The sequence below is a fragment of the Rhodamnia argentea genome, chromosome 11 (genome assembly GCF_020921035.1).
Source record: "Rhodamnia argentea isolate NSW1041297 chromosome 11, ASM2092103v1, whole genome shotgun sequence".
Classification (NCBI taxonomy): Eukaryota; Viridiplantae; Streptophyta; class Magnoliopsida; order Myrtales; family Myrtaceae; genus Rhodamnia; species Rhodamnia argentea.
Window position 1 is genome coordinate 3498681 of NC_063160.1, and position 19014 is coordinate 3517694.

The window sequence follows — 19014 nt, forward strand, 5'->3', positions numbered from 1 at the left end:
CGTGCGGAAAAACATGCACAAAACGATAGAAAACTTGAATCATTGATTAAACGATACAACACACAAGGAACGTACCATATTGGCCACAAATTAGATATTACTGTTGCAAGGGACAGACAGAATGAGAGGGAGAAAACGTCGTACTAAACAACGTGATAAAGTCACGTTGTTGAAAAGCGTTGATAACTACTTGGCAGTTATCAATAGTTGGCATGGGGTGTAGTTCCCTACATGGGTGACCACCGTAAATCCCATGCACCCCAACACCTGGTATATTTTTACGCGTATATATAATTCATCTTTATCTATTAACCTTAATATTGATAGAAAATTTTCAAAAATTGATATAAAAATCCATTTTCGCATTTGATTGCAGCCAAAGACTGGTGTGGCAATGATTCGTTCTTTTCCCGTCTTGTTTTCAAAGATGGAAATAAGGGTATCAATGACTCAATTTGATTTGATTTTCTGAGTTCGATTTTTCAAGAAAATCGAACTGAATTGAATCATCAGCGTGCAAGTTTGAACCAAGGGCCTGTTTGGTTTAGCATTTGAAAGAAACTTTGGGGCTCTAAAAGGGTTTGACCAAATATAAATGGTGTTTGGTTTGTTTATTTAGAGGATTTCGGAGAGATGTAATTGCATCTTGAAGGCTCTCTAAAACCCTTTAGGGTATTATAGCTCAAGAGCTACTTTGGGAAGTTGTATCTTCGAGATGCAAGTTCTTTAATAAAAATACTAAAACTTTCCCTTTTGCCCTCGTTCATCAATCATAATTCCCGTTTTGCCTATTATAAACGAAAACTAATATCTGCTTGGAGCATCGTCTCAGAGAAACGCAGGAGCCGAACCCGAACAACAGCAAAAGGGGAAGTAGCAGCAAAATCATGAAAACCTCCCGAAAAGAACCCACAATCCAATGCGTCAAAACACCCAGAAGAGAAGCCCCCAGAATCATCATCAAGATCGTACATGACTGCACTATCTCCAGAGCCTCGTCAGCGACCCAGAGAAGCAGAATCGAACCCTTTTTCTTCGGTCGTGTCTTCTCTCGTCATGGGCGACAAAGAAGAAGAGCCACCAGCATCCCCCACCTCGGCAGCACAGCACGGCAAGCAGCATCCCCCGTCCCGTCGTCCGGGTGGCCCTCGCGATGGTCACCGCGCTCGCCGTCGCTATCCTGGCGACGCTGGTGACTGGCCTTCTTCGGGAAGCCCAAGAGGGCTCTGGTCCTCGAAGGGAGGAAGATAACGAAGGAGATCGTTGGGCTGGTGTGCAAGGTTCTGCTCAAGGAAGGGAATGCCGTGGCTGCAGTTTGTGATGTTCTTGGGTACTTCGTTCTTATCAATAGGAACGCTGAGGGTGCCTAATGTGATAGAATTCAAGTTATGAAACATTCGGACTGGCGGATTATTCATTTTCTTGCCAAGTGATTAGGGATTTTACAATTCTTTTGCTTCGGCTTGTGCCCCGTTAAAGTTCAAAAACTTAAATTGACACGTACAGGATTTTTCAAATGTAAGTTTACCAAATAACATTTTCTCTAAGGTCACATTCTAATGCACTTGTCAATTATAGCTTACTAAACAATACTTGCATTTCGCCAAACTCTTTTAGCCCAAATGTATTTGCATTTTTCTAAGGACATTTATCGGAGCGGAACCAAACAGGCTACAATCTTATCCTAAACTGAATATGAAATGAACTAAATATATTGTTACATAAAGAGCCATGGGTAGCCAATTATTAGTTGAACAACATATAAATAGGTCTTAATGAAAATTGATATTAGTAAGAAACGACTGACGAGACACTGCACATTGGTGATGACGTGGCAAACTGAATCGGATCCTAAAATCGCGGGGCCCACGGACGGCAACGTGGACTCCTGCCCGGGAAGAAAACGCTTTTGGCGCGTATTGGACCGACCGACCGTTTGTCTTGCTGTCGCCCCACAGTAGCAAGAAAGAAGCGTCCAGAAAGTCAACCTTTTCAACGCTTTCGTTTCTCATCAGAAATAGACACAATTAAGATTTTTAAAAAAGGAAAAAAAATGAAAATCCCCAAATTTTGTGACACATTTACCAAAATTAGGTATTTTTCGTGTCACCAAAATTCTCAGATTTATACTTATGTAACGAACGTACCCTCCATCAAAATTTTGTCAATAAACACATATAAAAATTTGCCTACTAAGCGACCGAAAGCAAATAACATTAACATCAATTGAAATAGGGATGATGAAAATCATATGAAGGCACATTGGCAAAGAGTAAATGGGCCACACCGATATAAAGTTAGGATCTTTTATGTCACAAAAAAAAAAGTTCATGGTAATTATGTCACTGTGGGCATAGTTTGGAGTTTTGACGTCACAAAAAAATTTCATGATAAATATGTCACAGATGACGTAATTTGAGGTTTTTTTTTGGTTGCTTCTTCGATAAATAAATAAATAAAAGTACGCAAATCGAAGGGCTCTCGTGATATTTCGCATGCTAACGCATAGTAAACCGTCTGGACAAATCCCGAATATTTGCCCATCTGTCGGTGACATATTGAGGAGTTAATTGGGGCCCAGCTGCTCACGAGACATGTGGGCCAGAGTCAAAGCCTAAAGAGATGAGCTGCTCACATGTGAGGATCCAGGACATACATACATACATACATACATACATACATACATGTATTATAGTTATTCCGGTGACATGAGAGTGGTACCCCTAACCGATTACAGAATCTTCCTAACAACGCTCGTTGTCGAGCAGTGTTAGATATTCCAATACCCTCTCTCAAGTATAAATCGGATTAGAAATGACGCGTGAAATTTGATATTTTTTGGGGGGGGGGGCACGTGAATCGATAGCTCCCTAACTCTAACACCATTTTATAAAGTATAACCAAAGAATCAATTATTCCGAAAGGTTAGGTTAATAGATAGAAGGCGAAGATTAGATGTATATAAGGAGCATTTAAGACCCCGTTGCCAAATAACATGAGATATTTCAACATGCATTTTCTTTTCAAATGTTTGTTATCAGAAAAAATATCACGGATTTTATTTTCTAATTTTAAGCTCAATATTGTGTTCATAATTACATAATTGTACTGTTATTTTATTAAATTTCAATGGGACAATAATTCAATGTACAAGAACTGTTTCAAGACTTAATAGAGATGGCAATACCCAAATATTGGAATACGGTTAAAGATTAAGGGTGCTTTCGGTTTGGCTTTGGAAATAAGCCTAAAGGAAATACAAAGCCCTTAGCCTGCTAAGAGGCTTTGGCAAAATACAAATTGTATTTGGTCAAATATCCATTGTAAACTGTTTGGAAAACATCAATTGTAAAGCAACTTTGAGTTAACGTAGTGTTTGGCAAAAAAAAAATTACAAAAGGTTTTGGCTTTAATTTTATTTCTTTTTTTAAATAAAAACCCTCCTACGAAGGACTTGGGTCGCCGATGAGCCAAATTTGGTGCTGCGGTTGAGGTCGCATGACCCAAGCGGCTGTGGCTGGGGTCACGCAATGCCTAGGGTTACGCGACCTAGCCGATGGCATCGCGCGACCCCAACGACCCTCGCTTGCCCTTCGATGACCGGGATCTGGCCTCGTCGGCCTTTTGCCGACCCTTCACCTATCCTTTGCCAACCACCTTGAAGAAGAAGAAGAAGATGGACGACAACAATCTAGGGTTTCACTTTTAAAAAGGGATAAAATGGATTTTTAATAAGGTTTTGGGGGAAAATTATGTAACCGACTAATTTCATTAATGAGGCCTTTAACATTTTGAAAATGTTGAAAGCTCAATGCTGGTCTATATCAGTATTGAGCTTTCAGCTTCCCAAAGCTGGTATTTGATCAAATGCCCATTGAAAAGGGTTGCTAAACACTAATGGACTTTGGAGGCCAAAAATCACTTGGAAAAGCCAAACTAAACGCACCCTAAATCCTGATACATGTTAGCAATTTGGTAGCTAATAAAGTTCAAAGATTGAATTCTTGAATTTCAGGCATTTAAACGCATGTCTTAAAATTACTCCCCTTAAAAAGGAGACACCTTAATGCATTTAAACGGGAAAATTATCAATTCAGTCATCAATTTATTGTATGGATATCAATTCAGTTCTAATTTTTTATTTCAAATTTTCTAATGTAGTCATGTACATTTGTGCAAAATTGCAATATAGACATTCCTGCCAAATTGGTGCCAGAAATTGCTGAGATGGCAATCCATGTAGGACGCCGTTTCAAGTAAAATTATCCACGTCGGCATGACACGTAGGATGGTCGGGGATGATTGAACGTAATGCCATGTCGGCAATTTCCCGCGATAATTGTCCAAAATGATTGTATTGAAATTAATATTAAACTAATATTTATACAATAGATTTATGATTGATTTGGTAATTATCCCATTTAATCTTGATGGCGAATGTGTTGTCACTATTTTATTATTGTTTTTTCTTCTTCTTCTTTTCACTTTCTTTGTCCTTTTCCCTAAGCTGGGAACCTCCACGAGGTTTCCATCACTAATCGCCCATCCTCATTCCTCCAATTGCTATTCCAGTCAATTTTCCCATAAGGTACTCTTCTTAGGCTTCGTTCATTCCAAAAAAATAAAATATTTTTTTAGATCACGGTGGAGGAAGGAGGAAAAAGAAAAGGAAACAAAAGAAAAGGTAAAAAGCAAAGAGAAAAGAAAGATGAAAAAAATAAAAAATAATTAACAATTTTGATTTTTTTAAAATAACAGAAAAATAAAAATAAAAATAAGACATTATTAAAATGAGTGGCCGTAGGAAAATCAAATCTCATTGTCCACACCAAACGAAGAAAAATATTTTTCTGTTCATTTTCATGTCTTAGCCAAATATTGTCATTTTCTTGAAAAATGACTTTTCGGAAAATATTTTTCAAAAACATCATATTTTTCAGGAAACGGACTAAGCCTTAGTGTCTCAATGGAATTCAGTGGTTGATGCATGTGTACTATAAGTCTATAAGGAGATTTTCTTTTTCTTTTTTTTTGTTAAGTTAGGCTAATGGGGTGGTGGGGTCGAATTGTGCACTCTTCACTTGAAACCTAACGCGTGAACTATCTAGAGAAGAGACATACACACACACAAAAACACTATCTAGAGAAGGTAATTTAAGATGTACATCCCCTCAATCTATTTCAAACATACCGTAGCCTTATTTGTCGTTTCACAATATAGGCCTTTTAGACAGATTTTTGTATAATATGATATTATCTCACAGGCATAACATCGAGTTTGCCAAGAAATATGCTTGGTATTTATATATCAAGGGAAAAAGTACACAAAAAAAGAGTCGAAAAACTATTGCATCAGCACAAATTCAGTCCTAAATCTTTTGATTGGACCAATTTAGTCATAAACATTTTTGTAGTAATACCAATAAGTCCATCCGATCAATTTTGGCCGAAAATAGGCGATGTGGACTCTGACCATTTTACATGACACGATCAGTCTTGACATTGACATTTTTATATAATATTATAATAATTTTTCGAAGTTTTTTAAAATAAAATTTTCTTTTTTCTTTTTATTTTTCATTTTTTCTTTCTTTTCTTTCTTTTAATTTTCCTTTCACTTTGGCCGACGAGGGTCGTGACCCTCCTTGCCAGCCAACGGTGAGGTGGCGAGAATCTGGCAAGGGCCTTCGTCCACGCTGGCAAAAATAAAAGGAAAAAAAAAGAATGAAAAAAATTGAAATTTTTTAAAAATTATGGAAAAAATGTCAATATTAACGCCAATTGTGCTACGTAGGATGACCGGCATCCACGCCAGCAATTTCCTGCCAAAATTGGCCAGATAAATTGAATTGGTATCAATGCAAAAAGATTTAGGACTAAATTGATCCAATTGAATGATTTAGGACCGAATTGGTACCAATATAATGCATTTTAAAGTTGTTTTTTTGGGGCAGTTTTCCCATATATCAAGCATATAACATTGTTGGTAAACGTGATTGTGTAATATAAGATTGCAGTAACAATAAATAACATTTCAAGTTATGCCCACATGATTGCTTCATCTTACTCGTCTTAAATGCATCACACAAGGTTGATGCTGGCCCATATGCCAATTGGTCCAAGCGAAAGCTGTCTCACCACTTGATTCGAGATATCCTCGTTGAGTTTGATGCCGGCGGAAAATCGTTAAAGCCGAACTCCGCCTTTCCATCTCCCGTTGTTAAATTGCGGGCTAAGGTTGCGTTCGTGTCGTTGAAAACAATTTCTATGAAAATGATTTTCTAGATTTCCGATGTTTGGAACGTTGAAAATGGTAAGTCAATTGGAAAGCATATCCAATCGAAATTGTCATTCTCACTATACAAGTATACATACTATCATATAGTAATGAGTTTTATTAACGACCGTTTCCAATGCACTTAGTTTACTTCCCGTTTTACAAAAACCAACACAATGCGGGAACAAAAGGGGACACTTTAATAAACAAGATAGTGAGAAGATTGTCGGAAAAACCTTTAGCCGGTCGGCAAGTCAAAACAAGTTGAAAGAGATCGATCGACAAAGTTATCGAGAGCAAAAGAATCTCAAACTTTCGGCTAAGTGGAGAGCTAGTACCATTGATGAACTAACAGGAGTTTGCCGACCCATCAATGGAAGACGAACACGGTGGATCGATTCAAGAACATGATTGACAAAAGATTATACCTATGATCTAAGAATTTGTAACTTCTTGTGCATAATCATATCTAAAATCTCAGTGAGCATGAATATTTGTCAGTAACTGTAGATAATACTGGTGGTGGTGGGCTGTAAAATAACCTGCATTGTAATCTCCGTGGAGGCTGGCAATATCAATCACCGAACATTAGTTCTTGTACATTTGTTTTTCTCCGTAAGTTTCTTGCAAATTTACCTTTTCAGCACTTTGAAATTTTCCGTACCATGTACCTATCTCGAAATCTTTAATTTTCAGTACCTGCATTTCAATTCATTTACTTTTACGGCCACTTAGGGCAGGCATGACAACATTTCATTTATAGAATTTAATTTTTGGTCAGAAATTGATTTTTCTACTTATATTTTTGAGCCGGAGTTGATTTTTTTTTACTTCTAAAGGGAAGCAATTTTTTTTTTACTTCTTCAAGTGACTCTAAAATTACTTATAAAGCAAAATACTACTTCAGAAGTAGAAAAATGAAATTGCGGATTTCTGCTCTAAAAAATTGTATTGTCAAACAGATTTCTACTCTAGAAATGCTGTAATCTGCGAGCCCTTACTTTTCTATCCAAAATCCACAAAAAAAAAAAAAAAAACAATCCTTTATTTCCTTAAAAATTCGTTGACTTCATCCCTATTTTAAGATGTCGGCTTGACTGTGAAACACTGTTTAAGTGGCAAGAAGCAAGTATACCGGTGCTTGGACCGATTGTACTGTAATGACCACATTCCAGCATGTATTGCATTAAAATCACATCAACGCACTTATCAGTTGTCACTTGTCAGGAATCGAGTGAGTGGCTTTTCCTTATCATCACTAATGAGGGGCAAAAGGGTCTTTCCAGCTCTACCTCCACGGATTTATCTACCCATTTTAAAACCAAATGCGTCGTCGTCTTTGTCCCTCGTACCCTACATTCCTTTGTCCACCGTCAGGAAGGAGCTTAGAACACGACCCTCGCCTAGGTAGGCTTGTCAAACGGGCAAATCGGATAGAATTTGGATCGAGTCGAAAATGATCGAATTCAAAGCGATCTATTTAATTCGTTTTGATCTATTTTATATACAATCCGAATTCAAAGATCCCTATCCTAAGGTCCACATTTAGTAAATTTTCCTCTTTAAATTTTAACTTTGAAGAATTGACAGCTTTGTTTGGCCAAAAATAAAAACTAATATGCAGCTCCATGTACTGGTTCTGTATTTTACGTGGATTGAAGCTAGGCTACAAATAACTTTATATCAATTATGAGAGAAGCTAATGATCGATTTATAAACGCGGGTTTGGGACCTCCATTTTGACAGCGGAGTCGTTCTCGGACTTACGGACGAGCTTCGTGGGACCGTCTCTTCGGACATGGTCCTCGTCGGGTTGAAAATGAAAACTAACGAAAATCGAAAGGAAGAATCTATACATTGACTGCGACCTGAGATGAATGTACAATTTTTCGTAGTTGTCGGCTCCCGGACATTGGAGTGGGCGAGTGGGAGTGACGAATTGTGCGAGCAGAACCTGCGAAACCGCGTGGAAAAACAGAGGAGGGAACTTCCCTTTCCGCACAAAAAAAGCCACCATGTGACCGATCTCACCTCATCCCATCCCCCGCATTCAAGTCTCTCACCTCCTCCTCCTCCTCTCAGTCGACGCTTGAAAGGTATATATAACTCTCTCTCTCTCTCTCTCTCTCTCTCTCTCTCTTCTTCTCCTTCACTCCACAATTGCAGATCCAATCCAAGCTCTCTTCAATCCTCGAAGCGTCGGGAATGGCGCCGCTCGTGCGCTTCAATTGCAGAAGCGTCGCTCTTGCTCTTCTCCTCTGCGTTGCTGTTGTTCTCGTGGGTTCCTTCGTTTTCCTCCGCGCTAGTCTAGGCTCGGAGTCTCCGGTTCAGAGCGAGCAGTTTCTTCTGGGTGCTGCCAGAAGGAGATTGATGGAGGCTCGAGAAGCAGAGGGCGATGGTGACCAGATCATTGTGCCCAAAAAGAAGGCCAAGCCGACCACGCTGGCTACTTCGGAGAAGTCCAGGAACCAAACCAAGGTCGTTAAATCCGCTCTCTCCGCCAAAAACCAGACCAAGCTGATGAAACCCAAATCGAGCCTGCCCTCCAGGAACCAAACCAAGCCTCTCAAGCCCGCAAATTCGACCAAAAAAGGGTCGCCCGCGTCCACCTTTGTCGATACATCCGAGCTCAAGAAGTTCAACTCCACCTTGAAGGTCAAGAAGCTGAACACGACCTCGAAACCCTCCAATTCCACCAAAGGCGACTTGTCTTCGGCCAAGAAAGGGTCAGATCTGGGGAAACTAGCCACACCCAAGAACAAAACCAAAGACTCCCAACTCCAACTCGACAAGAAGCTCACTCAGTCCGACCCCAAGAAACAGAGCAAAAACAGAGGCTCCACCGACCAAGAACCCAAGACGCCCAAGACCCAGAAGCCGAAACAGCCCAACTGGCTCGACTCCGAGGAGGGTCACGATCTGGTGGCCGAGTTCCGAGATCTGCCCACAAAGTTCCAGCAAACCCTCATCCCCGACCTCGAGCGAATCTCCACCACCTCCAAGGCCTACCTCACCCAAGCCAACAAGCAGATGACCAAGGGCTTTAAGCCTTACGTGGGCAACAAGTACGCGCCCGCCATCGCGACCCTCGTCTCCTGCGCTTTCATCCTGATCCCTCTCGTCCTCGTCTCCCTCGTCTTCAATCGCATCAAGGCCTACTTCTCCCTCCAGAAGCTCCTCATCTTCGTCCAGGTCTACCTCTCCATCTACTTCTCCATCCTCTGCCTCTCCTCGCTGGCCACCGGGCTCGAGCCCCTGAGGTTCTTCTACGCCACCTCGCGGTCCGCGTACGTGTGCATACAGATCTTCCAGACGTTCGGGTACGTCCTGTATCTGCTGCTGCTGCTGATGTACCTGGTGCTGGTCTTCTCGACCGACGCCGGGCTTGGCTCGAAGTTCCTGGGGTTGGCCCAGACCTTCGTGGGCTTCGCCGTCGGGCTGCATTACTACGTGGCGGTGTTCCACCCGATGGTGCTCCATCAGCCGCCGCGGACCAACTGGAAGGTCCACGGGGTCTACGCCGCGTGCTTCCTCGGGATCTGCTTGCTGGCGAGGGCTGAGCGGAGGAAGAAGGCTTACTTGGAAGAGGGTGGTGAGGAGGGCAAGAAGAGCTAAAAGCTCAAAGGACAAGTGAAATTCTTCGTTTCATAATCCCGCAGCTCCAAACGAGGGGAACTTGCAATCAAACCAATTTGGTGCAAGAAATGGTACAGAAGCTACGACGGTCTTCTCCATGTCCAAGGGTCTTATTGGGGTCAACCGTTTGACTTTTTTTTTCCCCTAAATTGGCTATGTCCTTTTTTCCATTTTTAAGTTCTAGGGTTATTCTAATTTTTTTTGCACCCCTCCCAAGATTACATGGGGAATAATGCAGTATTGGTGTTCCTACTTGAAATAATGAGCATTGTCCTGCAAAATGTTGGCCAAGCAACTATGGTGTAATGGTATTATTTGAAGTGATGATGTTGCATGATACCAATTCGGGTAAAGAAATCGCTATGCTTTCGGAGCAAGAGAAGGAAGCTGGATTGTTTCTTTAATCGATTGACCATTCACTTGTTGGAAGACCGACGTTGCGCTGTTTAAAAAGTTCACATGGAAGTAATTTCACCATTAGAATTTGATGCTAAGTCATCGTTTTTTACCATGCAACTCACGAATGGAATTTGAAAGTTGAGGAACTTTAATGAGCGATCGAAAAGTCGTGACATTGAATTAAGTATCGTACAAAAGATTTGGAACTTCTAGTTTACTTTTTCGGAGTTTTGCTTTGCCGATGCTAAGGGAGAAGCAATTTTATAATGTGCAATAGTCATACTCAATGGAATCCTATGATTCAAAAGCAAGTTCGCATTAATATGACATTAGTGAAAGCTTCGGAAATAAATATTCAAGAGCACACTTCATGTCAATTATAGTGCTGATTATTTTACAATATCAAATCTTCATGAAATGCGTTTCGAGTTTAGAATCTTATATTTATGTGGCTTATATGTTGTTTTAAGGAATTCATAATGTGGTAATATAATTCTATATAACCTAACTCCCTAAAGTATTTTTTTGAGAAAATTTCAAGATTCTCGTCACTTTTTAATCACCTTCCCAATTACATTTCTCCAAAACCTTTTGAGAAAGATAAATCAAATGCAACACTTGCTTTTAAAACTTACATTTTTTCAGACTTAACCCCTTCATCCCAAAATACCAAATAATTGGTAAGCCCCATTGCCAAAACACCAACTTGATGATATCTTTCCACCCCGCACTACTTGCTATCGACAACACCATCTTACTACCCTCGAGCTCAATCGTCAACAATGTTGCTACCCCTCCCAATTCTTATTGTATCGCAAGCAGAGTCATTTTAACTTGAAAATGTTTATGACACAATTGTCACAATTAAAAGGTTTATGATTGAATTGATAAATGTGCAACAAGTTAGGGCTTTTTGGACAATTTTTAAGCATCATGCTGTTGAAGAAAGTTTCGTCCAATCATGCCCGCAAATCACGATGAGCTACAAATACGAGTATCACCTACTTTTAATTTTAGTTCAAACATGTAAATGATGACGTCCATAGTTTAATATTCCGCTAATGATGTATAATTGAAACGAAATTTCTTCAATTTGGACATGTATATATAACGTTTCAACGACTTTTATTGCTTAGTGACGAGGATTCTGTTGCATGTCAGGAATGCTCTATTTATAGGAGAGAGAGAGAGAGAGAGAGAGAGAGAGAGAGAGAACATTTAGAGCTTTCTAGTGGCATCATTGAGAAGAGCGACAATATTTGAAAGAAAGGATTCGCATTACTAAAAAAGGATTTAGGACTGAATTGACACTAATACAATAGGTTGAGGACTTTTTTGACACTTCTCCCAACTTTTATCAGCTATGGTGTATGATTTAGGTTCAAGAAAGGATCCGCATTACCGATATAAATCACATCGACGCTAGCGCCTGACAAGTCCAAGGCAGAACGCGTAAGAAATAGGGCCCCCGCTCCCCCGCCAACTCTTCTGGCCCTCAATGACTTTTAGGTTTATTGGTGGAGTTGTTGGCCGTTTGTGTTGAATTGAGATCAACTTCGTTGGTAGGGCATAACCTCTAATCTTCCTTTGCCCTCCCGTTGCACTTTATAAATCGAAATCGAAGACGAAATTGTAAGATTGAATTGGATAATGTCAAAGGGACTTCTCTACCACGTGGCGCAATTTCGAGCGATCGAATTGTTGCGTGGATTCTCAGCCGTTCGATTGGATAGTGTTGCTGTCAACCGTTGGATCACGAAAAATTTTCCACCATCGAAATAAAGCGAATGGCACTGAAGTTCAAACATAACGTTGATTCTACTAAGATCTATTTACAAGATGAGTCTTGTTAACGCGTGCCTGTATGACACTAGTAGGTGCCACTAAAATTATGAATGACAGATGTGAATGTACATTCAAAACTAAGTAATAATGCATTTGAAAAAGTCACTTACTACAAATAGAAGTACTGATATTTCCAACGTGTAATTAACGTTTCGTAACAAGTGACTGTGTTTAATATTTTCCTTTATAAAATAGGTCTTGTTAACAAGTGTCCTTATAGTCTTGTCGAGTAGTGGAGTCGATAGTTATGGTTGTAGCTATTTGTGTGACTATTGATTGTAAGTTATAGATACCCCAAGTGTATTTTATGTAAATACATTTCAATCAATCACATAACTTAACATTCTTCTGGCAAATTTATCTTTATCTTTACTTTCTTGCAATTGATATGACTGACCGTGGATGCCTCCTGTCTTAGTACCTTTAATCAACAAAGGGTCATTCGAAACCTTATCGATCCATTCATATTCTTTATTATTATTATTATTTCTTCAACACTTTCGGCGAAACAACTTTTAAGCTCACTTCTTCCTTATTCATCTTTACATAGTTGATTTGCACTGCCAACTTACAAGCTTCCGATACCTTTCCTGCTTTCACACTTGCTTATTGTTAGGATAAGGAGTACAAACATAATGAAATAGAGACTAAAGACGACAAAAAGAAATCAAGACACTCCATTCCTATCACCTGGTTTTTCATATCATCCGTTGTTTCGGCTCTCTTTCATTTGACTTGCACTCATCTCTCACCTGGTTTTTCATCAACAAGGAAGCTGCCCACATCTCGTACGAATCTGGAGAAAACCTCTGGGATTGATCATCTTTTGCTTGGAGAATTACTGAATATAGGACAAGCGATTTCCTCCGGGAAGGTGGGGAATGGGCGTGATTAGCAAAGGTGCACCGACACCTTGCGGGGACGAGGTTGCTTGCTTTGTGTCGGTGAACACGAATGACGAGGCCACATCACTTGCCCTGCGCAATTGCATGTGCAATTGGAAACAATAATCCCTATTAAAAAACAAATCCCAACATTCGGACATGCCTCTAATTTTTTAATACTGGCCTTCAAACTATAGTTCTCAAAACAGTCTCTCAACCAATGAAACTTACATGTACATTGTGCTTTTCTTTAACTTATTAACGAAAGCAATTCCATACATCTATTTACTACTAACATATTAAAAAGCCACGAAACCGTTAATTATTACAGCCAACTACATGTCATTTGTCTGGAAGTTAAATTCAATTAGAGAAATAAATATGAGAACGTGAGGGGTTCCATTAGAACCGTACCTTGTCCAATCAGAACCACCGCGCTCGCTGTCTGGATTGATTTTTACTTCTGCTTTTTTCTCAATCAAAATCTTGCAAATCATGCTTTTTGACTTTTGTAAAATATGAAACACTTGAAACTTTCGCAAAATGTATGTTGACACGTGAAGTCACATGTGATCGTTCCATAATTACTTTTGTTAAATGAGACTTCAAATTGTGGCAAGGGAAAAAAAAATACTGTTTATTTATCTTAAACTGAAATCCAAGGGACCTCAAACTTGATAAGCAGAATTCATGACTGTTTTCTGACATTCAGCACTAGAGCGATACATGGTTGATGCACGGCGAAACATTTGGCATAAATTGCTATTGTCCAATTGATTTTCCTCTTTTATCAATTCAGAAATCATTTCATAAACTATATAGATTTTCAAACCTTCCGCCCAATATAATAGCACAGAAGAACGAAAAGGTTATTTTGAGAGAGGAAAGAAATTTGTGACGATAATTAGTGCCCTAGGAGGAAGAATTTGTGTTAGTCAGAGATAATTAGATTAAAATCTAATATTCAACTTTGAAACATGGTTTGGGTTCAAACCATTTGATGAAAATTAAAAAATTAATCGTATGTTTATGGACAATTAAAATAAATGCATAATGTTGTATATAGTTTTTGCAATTAGAATATGAGACCATAATTAAAATTAACAAGCTTCTTTAATCAAAGTGAAAAGAGGATGCATGATAAGATGATATCATGTTTGCTGTAATGGGAGAGATGATAGAAATGAAGCCAGTTCGGTTCATAAAACAAGAAATAATAAATTAAAGATAGATTTGGTATTATGATCGGTTAACTAAAAAAAAGTGTATTAATCGAAATAGATGTAGAAATAACGCTGCCCAAAAAGAATAAAAATAAAATAAAAAAATTGGGATTTAATAAAAAATGCTATCCTTGTAGAACATAGCATTTTTTTCTATTCATTTAATGATTAAAGTCACTCATTTGAGTTAAGAAGTCATGTCTGGTGCATCAAACTCAGTTGCGAGGTCCGACATTTAAAAAAAAAAAAAAAAACACTCAGTTGCGACTTGCGAGGAACAATTCTGTCAGTTTTGGTGTAAGGACATTTTCGTCATTTTCCGAGATGGTGGGGATTCGATTCCCGATCTGGACAACTTTTCTTTTTCCCCGGATGTCAATATCACATTCATAATTTATCTTTGCATGAACTGAGTCAGAAGAAAGTCTCAAATCCACTCATGTTGCTCTCCAAGAATTGATGATATTTGCATTCAAATTTGGTTAGGGGGTCATCTCATAATTGTGAGGAAAGCAAACCGGGGATAAAGGGAAGTGGACATCCCAGCTGGCCTTGCTGTCATAAACCACATGCTGTTTCTTTGTAGTTCTTCGTGGACATTACAGCTCATGCATATTGGGCGAAAATTGTCTAAAAAGTTCTAATTTATTGCATGTTTGTCAATTTAGTCCTAGACCTTTTAAATTTATTAATTGAGTCTTCAACTTTTGTACCTTTTGTCAATCGAGTCTATTCAGCCAATTGTGATCGGAAATCATTGACGTGCATGCAAACCGTCTTACGTAGCATGGCCGGCGTTGACGTGGATAATTTTTGATAATTTTTTAATAATTTTTCATTTAATAAGTATATTTCTTTTGTTTTTCCTTTTTTTTTCTTTCTTTTCTTTTCTTTGTTGTTTTTTTCCTGAATCTTCCCAAGGAGGGTCATCCGGCCCCGGCCGGCCGGGCAAGGCCGGCCTTGCTGCGATGGCCTAGGAAGTACCGACACTCTCCGAGAGCCTCTATGTCGTGTGCGACACTTTCCGACATGCGATCGACATGTGCTCGGTGCTCCAAACCGCCGGTGACATCTAAATCCAGCATCCCGATACACCATTTCGATACACACGTGGATAATTTTAAGCATTTTCAATGAATTAGGCATCAAATGTAAATTTATCAAAAATATATATACTTAAGTCATATATCCAGCCACCCCAAAATTAATATACCTAGCCAGTAAAACAAAATTTAATTATGAATACCTAACAAAAGAAGAAAAAAAAACTCATAGCTGATTTTAATAACTTATCATATATATATATATATAGACACACACAACGTGTACCAACGTCTCTATTTTTTTTTAGAAATGATGTATAGACATGTTGTGTTGTGTCATATCGTGTCGTGTCGCATGTCGATGTCGGTGTTACTTAAACGATGGCTTCGCCCGGGTAGGGCAAGTGTCACCATGCCCTCGCCAAGGGTTGGCCATGGCCCCACGACCCTCGCCAATGAATTACCACGGATAATTCGCATTTTAGCTCGCCTTGGCCAACCGGCCAAATGGACTGAGTTGACATAATTGCAAAATGGACTGAATTACCACGGATCCTCTACATTCTCATCGACTCCAGCCATGCATGCATGCTTGCTTCACGTTAGCATCTTTGCTGGATTATTCTGGCACAAACTTGTGAGGGATGATTTGAAATGACGAAGATTGAGCCTATTCAGTCATTCCAATATGCACACAAATCTCAGATTAGTAGACTGTCTACAAAGATTTACTACGGTAGGAAAACTAAACATACGAGAGAAGAGAGATGAGAATATCAAGAGAAGGACCACATGCATTTATAGATGAGCGCATATAAAAGCGATCAATACGAAGATGGAAAGTCTACTTTGGTTCAAGGAGTCTCCATTGAGGGTAGATATTTTTTAAAATTAGCAGGCATGTTATTTAAAATTTTCTGATTTTGTCCGTTTGGAAAGACAGATTATTTCCTTGTTAGGAAATGAATTTCATGGGTTCAAATATTTGAGGCGTGCTAGATAAGAATACCCCAAAAATCTAAGGCATAATATCAAAGTACATGAATCCTGTGAATTTAGGATCAATACTTGCTTAAATTGAATTTGACATTAATTGGGTTCAACAACTTACTGATTGTCCATAGCAGAATCATAAATCTCCTTTATTTTTACCCTAGCTTCTTACCTCCATATTCCTTTTGCATTGCAAGCATTCCAAAGTGAATAGGTTTATGAATCAATTGGTACAATTAAAAATTGAGACTGAATCGGCAAGAATGCAATGTGTTTAAGAATTTTTGACAACTTTTCCCTTTTTAGTTTTTGTGCGAGGAAAATGTTTATTTTGTATTATTCAGTAAAGAAAGATTTATACATTGGTAATCAACAACAAAAATAAACCGTAAGAGTCCTAAAGACCAATTTACCCTTTATACTTTTAACACTCCCCCTTAAGCTAAAGCACAGATATTTATCATGCCCATATTTTTACAAATATATTCTATCCTCCCATTATCTAGAAGTTTAGAAAAATGTCTGCTAGTTGTACACCGATTCTAATGTGACTACAAATAATCATTCCACTCTACAGCTTCTCTTGAATAAAATGACAGTTAACCTCAATATGTTTTGATCTTTCATGAAACACGGGGTTGGAAGCAACGTGCTCTATAGTTTTATTATCACGCCATAGAGGCATAGGAATTGAAGCTTTAATGCCTAACTCAATCAATAATTGCTGAATCCACACTAATTCACATGTTACTTGTGCCATGACTCTATATTCTAACTCAACACTGGAGCAGGCAACAACACTCTATTTCTTACTCTCCCATGACACTAGATTACCTCAAACCAAGGTACAATAGCAAGAATTTGATCTCCTATCATCCGGAGACCGTGCCAATCAACATTTAAAAAATCCTTCAACTGTTCTATGACTGTGGTTTTGGTAAACAATTCATTTCCCCGAAGTCTTCTTCAAGTTCCTTAAACTCCAAATTGCTCCATCCCAATGAGATTTACGAGGGGAAAACAAAAGCTGGCTCACCACACTAAGTGAAAATGCAATATTTGGTTGAGTAACTATGAGATAATTTATTTTTCTCACCAATCTTCTATATATCTTAGGATTATCGAAAAGCTCTCCTCCCAGTTTAACCCCTTGTTTCGGGGGTGAATCAAGAGACTTTGATCACAACATTCTTGTTTTAGTGAGTAAATCCAAAACATATTTTCACTATGACAAAACAATACCTTTACGTGATTGTGCCATCTCAATTCCTAAGAAAAACTTCAATTTTCCTAAGTGCTTAGTTTGAAATTGTTTCTAGAGATAGATCTTTAGTTTAGCTATACCAACCAAGTCATCTTCCGTGATGATAATATCATCCACATACACGGTCAAGAATAGCTTGGTTTCCCCTAACTATCTGTAAAAGAAAGAGTGATCATTGCCACATCTATACAGTCCAAAAGAAAGTACAACCTTAGAAAATCTTCCAAACCACGTCCATGGAAACTGCTTCAAACCATGCAAAGTTTTTTTTTTTTTTTTAAATTTGCAAACGAGTCCTTTAGACTCCCCTTGAGCAACAAACCTTGGAGGTTGCTCCGTATAAACTTTTTCATAAAGGGTACCATGCAAAAAAGCATTCTTCATATCAACCTGAAACAAGGACCAATTATAGGGGAGTATAAACCTAAGGACGTTGAGTATAAACCTGTAGAGGAGGTGGTTTCTATTTAGATACTGGTGAAATGGCTAGAGCAGTTGACCAAATGGTGGTCACATGTAATTCTTCATCCAATTCAGACATACTAATTGGAAAATCATGATAAGGAGTGGATTCAAAGAATGAAATATCATCGGTTATGAAGTATTTTGTCGGTTGAGTATGTGAGTAACCTAGAAACATACACTTGATAGCCCTGGAATCAAGTTTTGATACTCCAGGTCCATATCACGAACAAAACATACACAATAAAAAAATATGATGTGGTAAGTCAAATAGTGACTGACTTGGAAATAGAGTAGAAAATGGAATACCACCTCGCAAAATAGAAAAAGCCATGCAATTAATGAGATAGCATGCAGTTAAGACAGATATGGACCAAAAGGTTTTAGGGACCTTCATCTCAAATAACATAGATTTAGTTAACTTCCAACAAATGTCTATTCTTCCTTTCAGCAACACCATTTTGTTGTGGTATATCGGGATAGAAGATTTATGAATAATACCATGTTGTGTCATAAATCAAGAAAAGGGTGCATAAAAGCACTCTTTAGCGTTATCGGAACACAAAACTTTAACTTGCACACCAAACCGAGTACAAATTTCAGATTTAGCTACATGAAATATAGAAAGCAAGTCTAAACGACTTTTCATTATATATAACCAAGTAACTATAGAATAGTCATCAACAAATGTTACAAAATATATAAAACCCATATTGGAAGTCACATAACATGGACCCCAAACATCTAAATGAATTAACAAAAAGGGAGACACTGCTCGTTTAATGACTCGAGGCGAATAACTAACACAATGTAATTTGCCAAGTTGACATGACTCACACTCTAAACTAGAAAGAGACTAAAACTGGAATCCAATTTCTAAAGTTGTGTAGAGAAGGATGACTAAGGTGACAATGGATCTGATGTAGGGAGGTAACACTAGAGAATGCAAAAGAAATTGCGTCTTCAAGCACGTACAGGTCCCCTTCCT

The 19014-nt window shown here is 38.6% G+C and overlaps 1 protein-coding gene across 1 annotated transcript; it reads left to right on the top strand.

Annotated features, from left to right (window-relative positions):
* Nucleotides 1-8202: 8202 nt before the first annotated feature.
* On the top strand, nt 8203-10287 carry LOC115744107. Its single transcript, XM_030679202.2, has 2 exons — nt 8203-8373; nt 8444-10287. Exon 2 carries the CDS (start codon nt 8483-8485, stop codon nt 9890-9892), a length of 1410 nt encoding a protein of 469 aa, XP_030535062.1. The 5' UTR covers nt 8203-8373; nt 8444-8482; the 3' UTR covers nt 9893-10287.
* Nucleotides 10288-19014: the final 8727 nt, after the last annotated feature.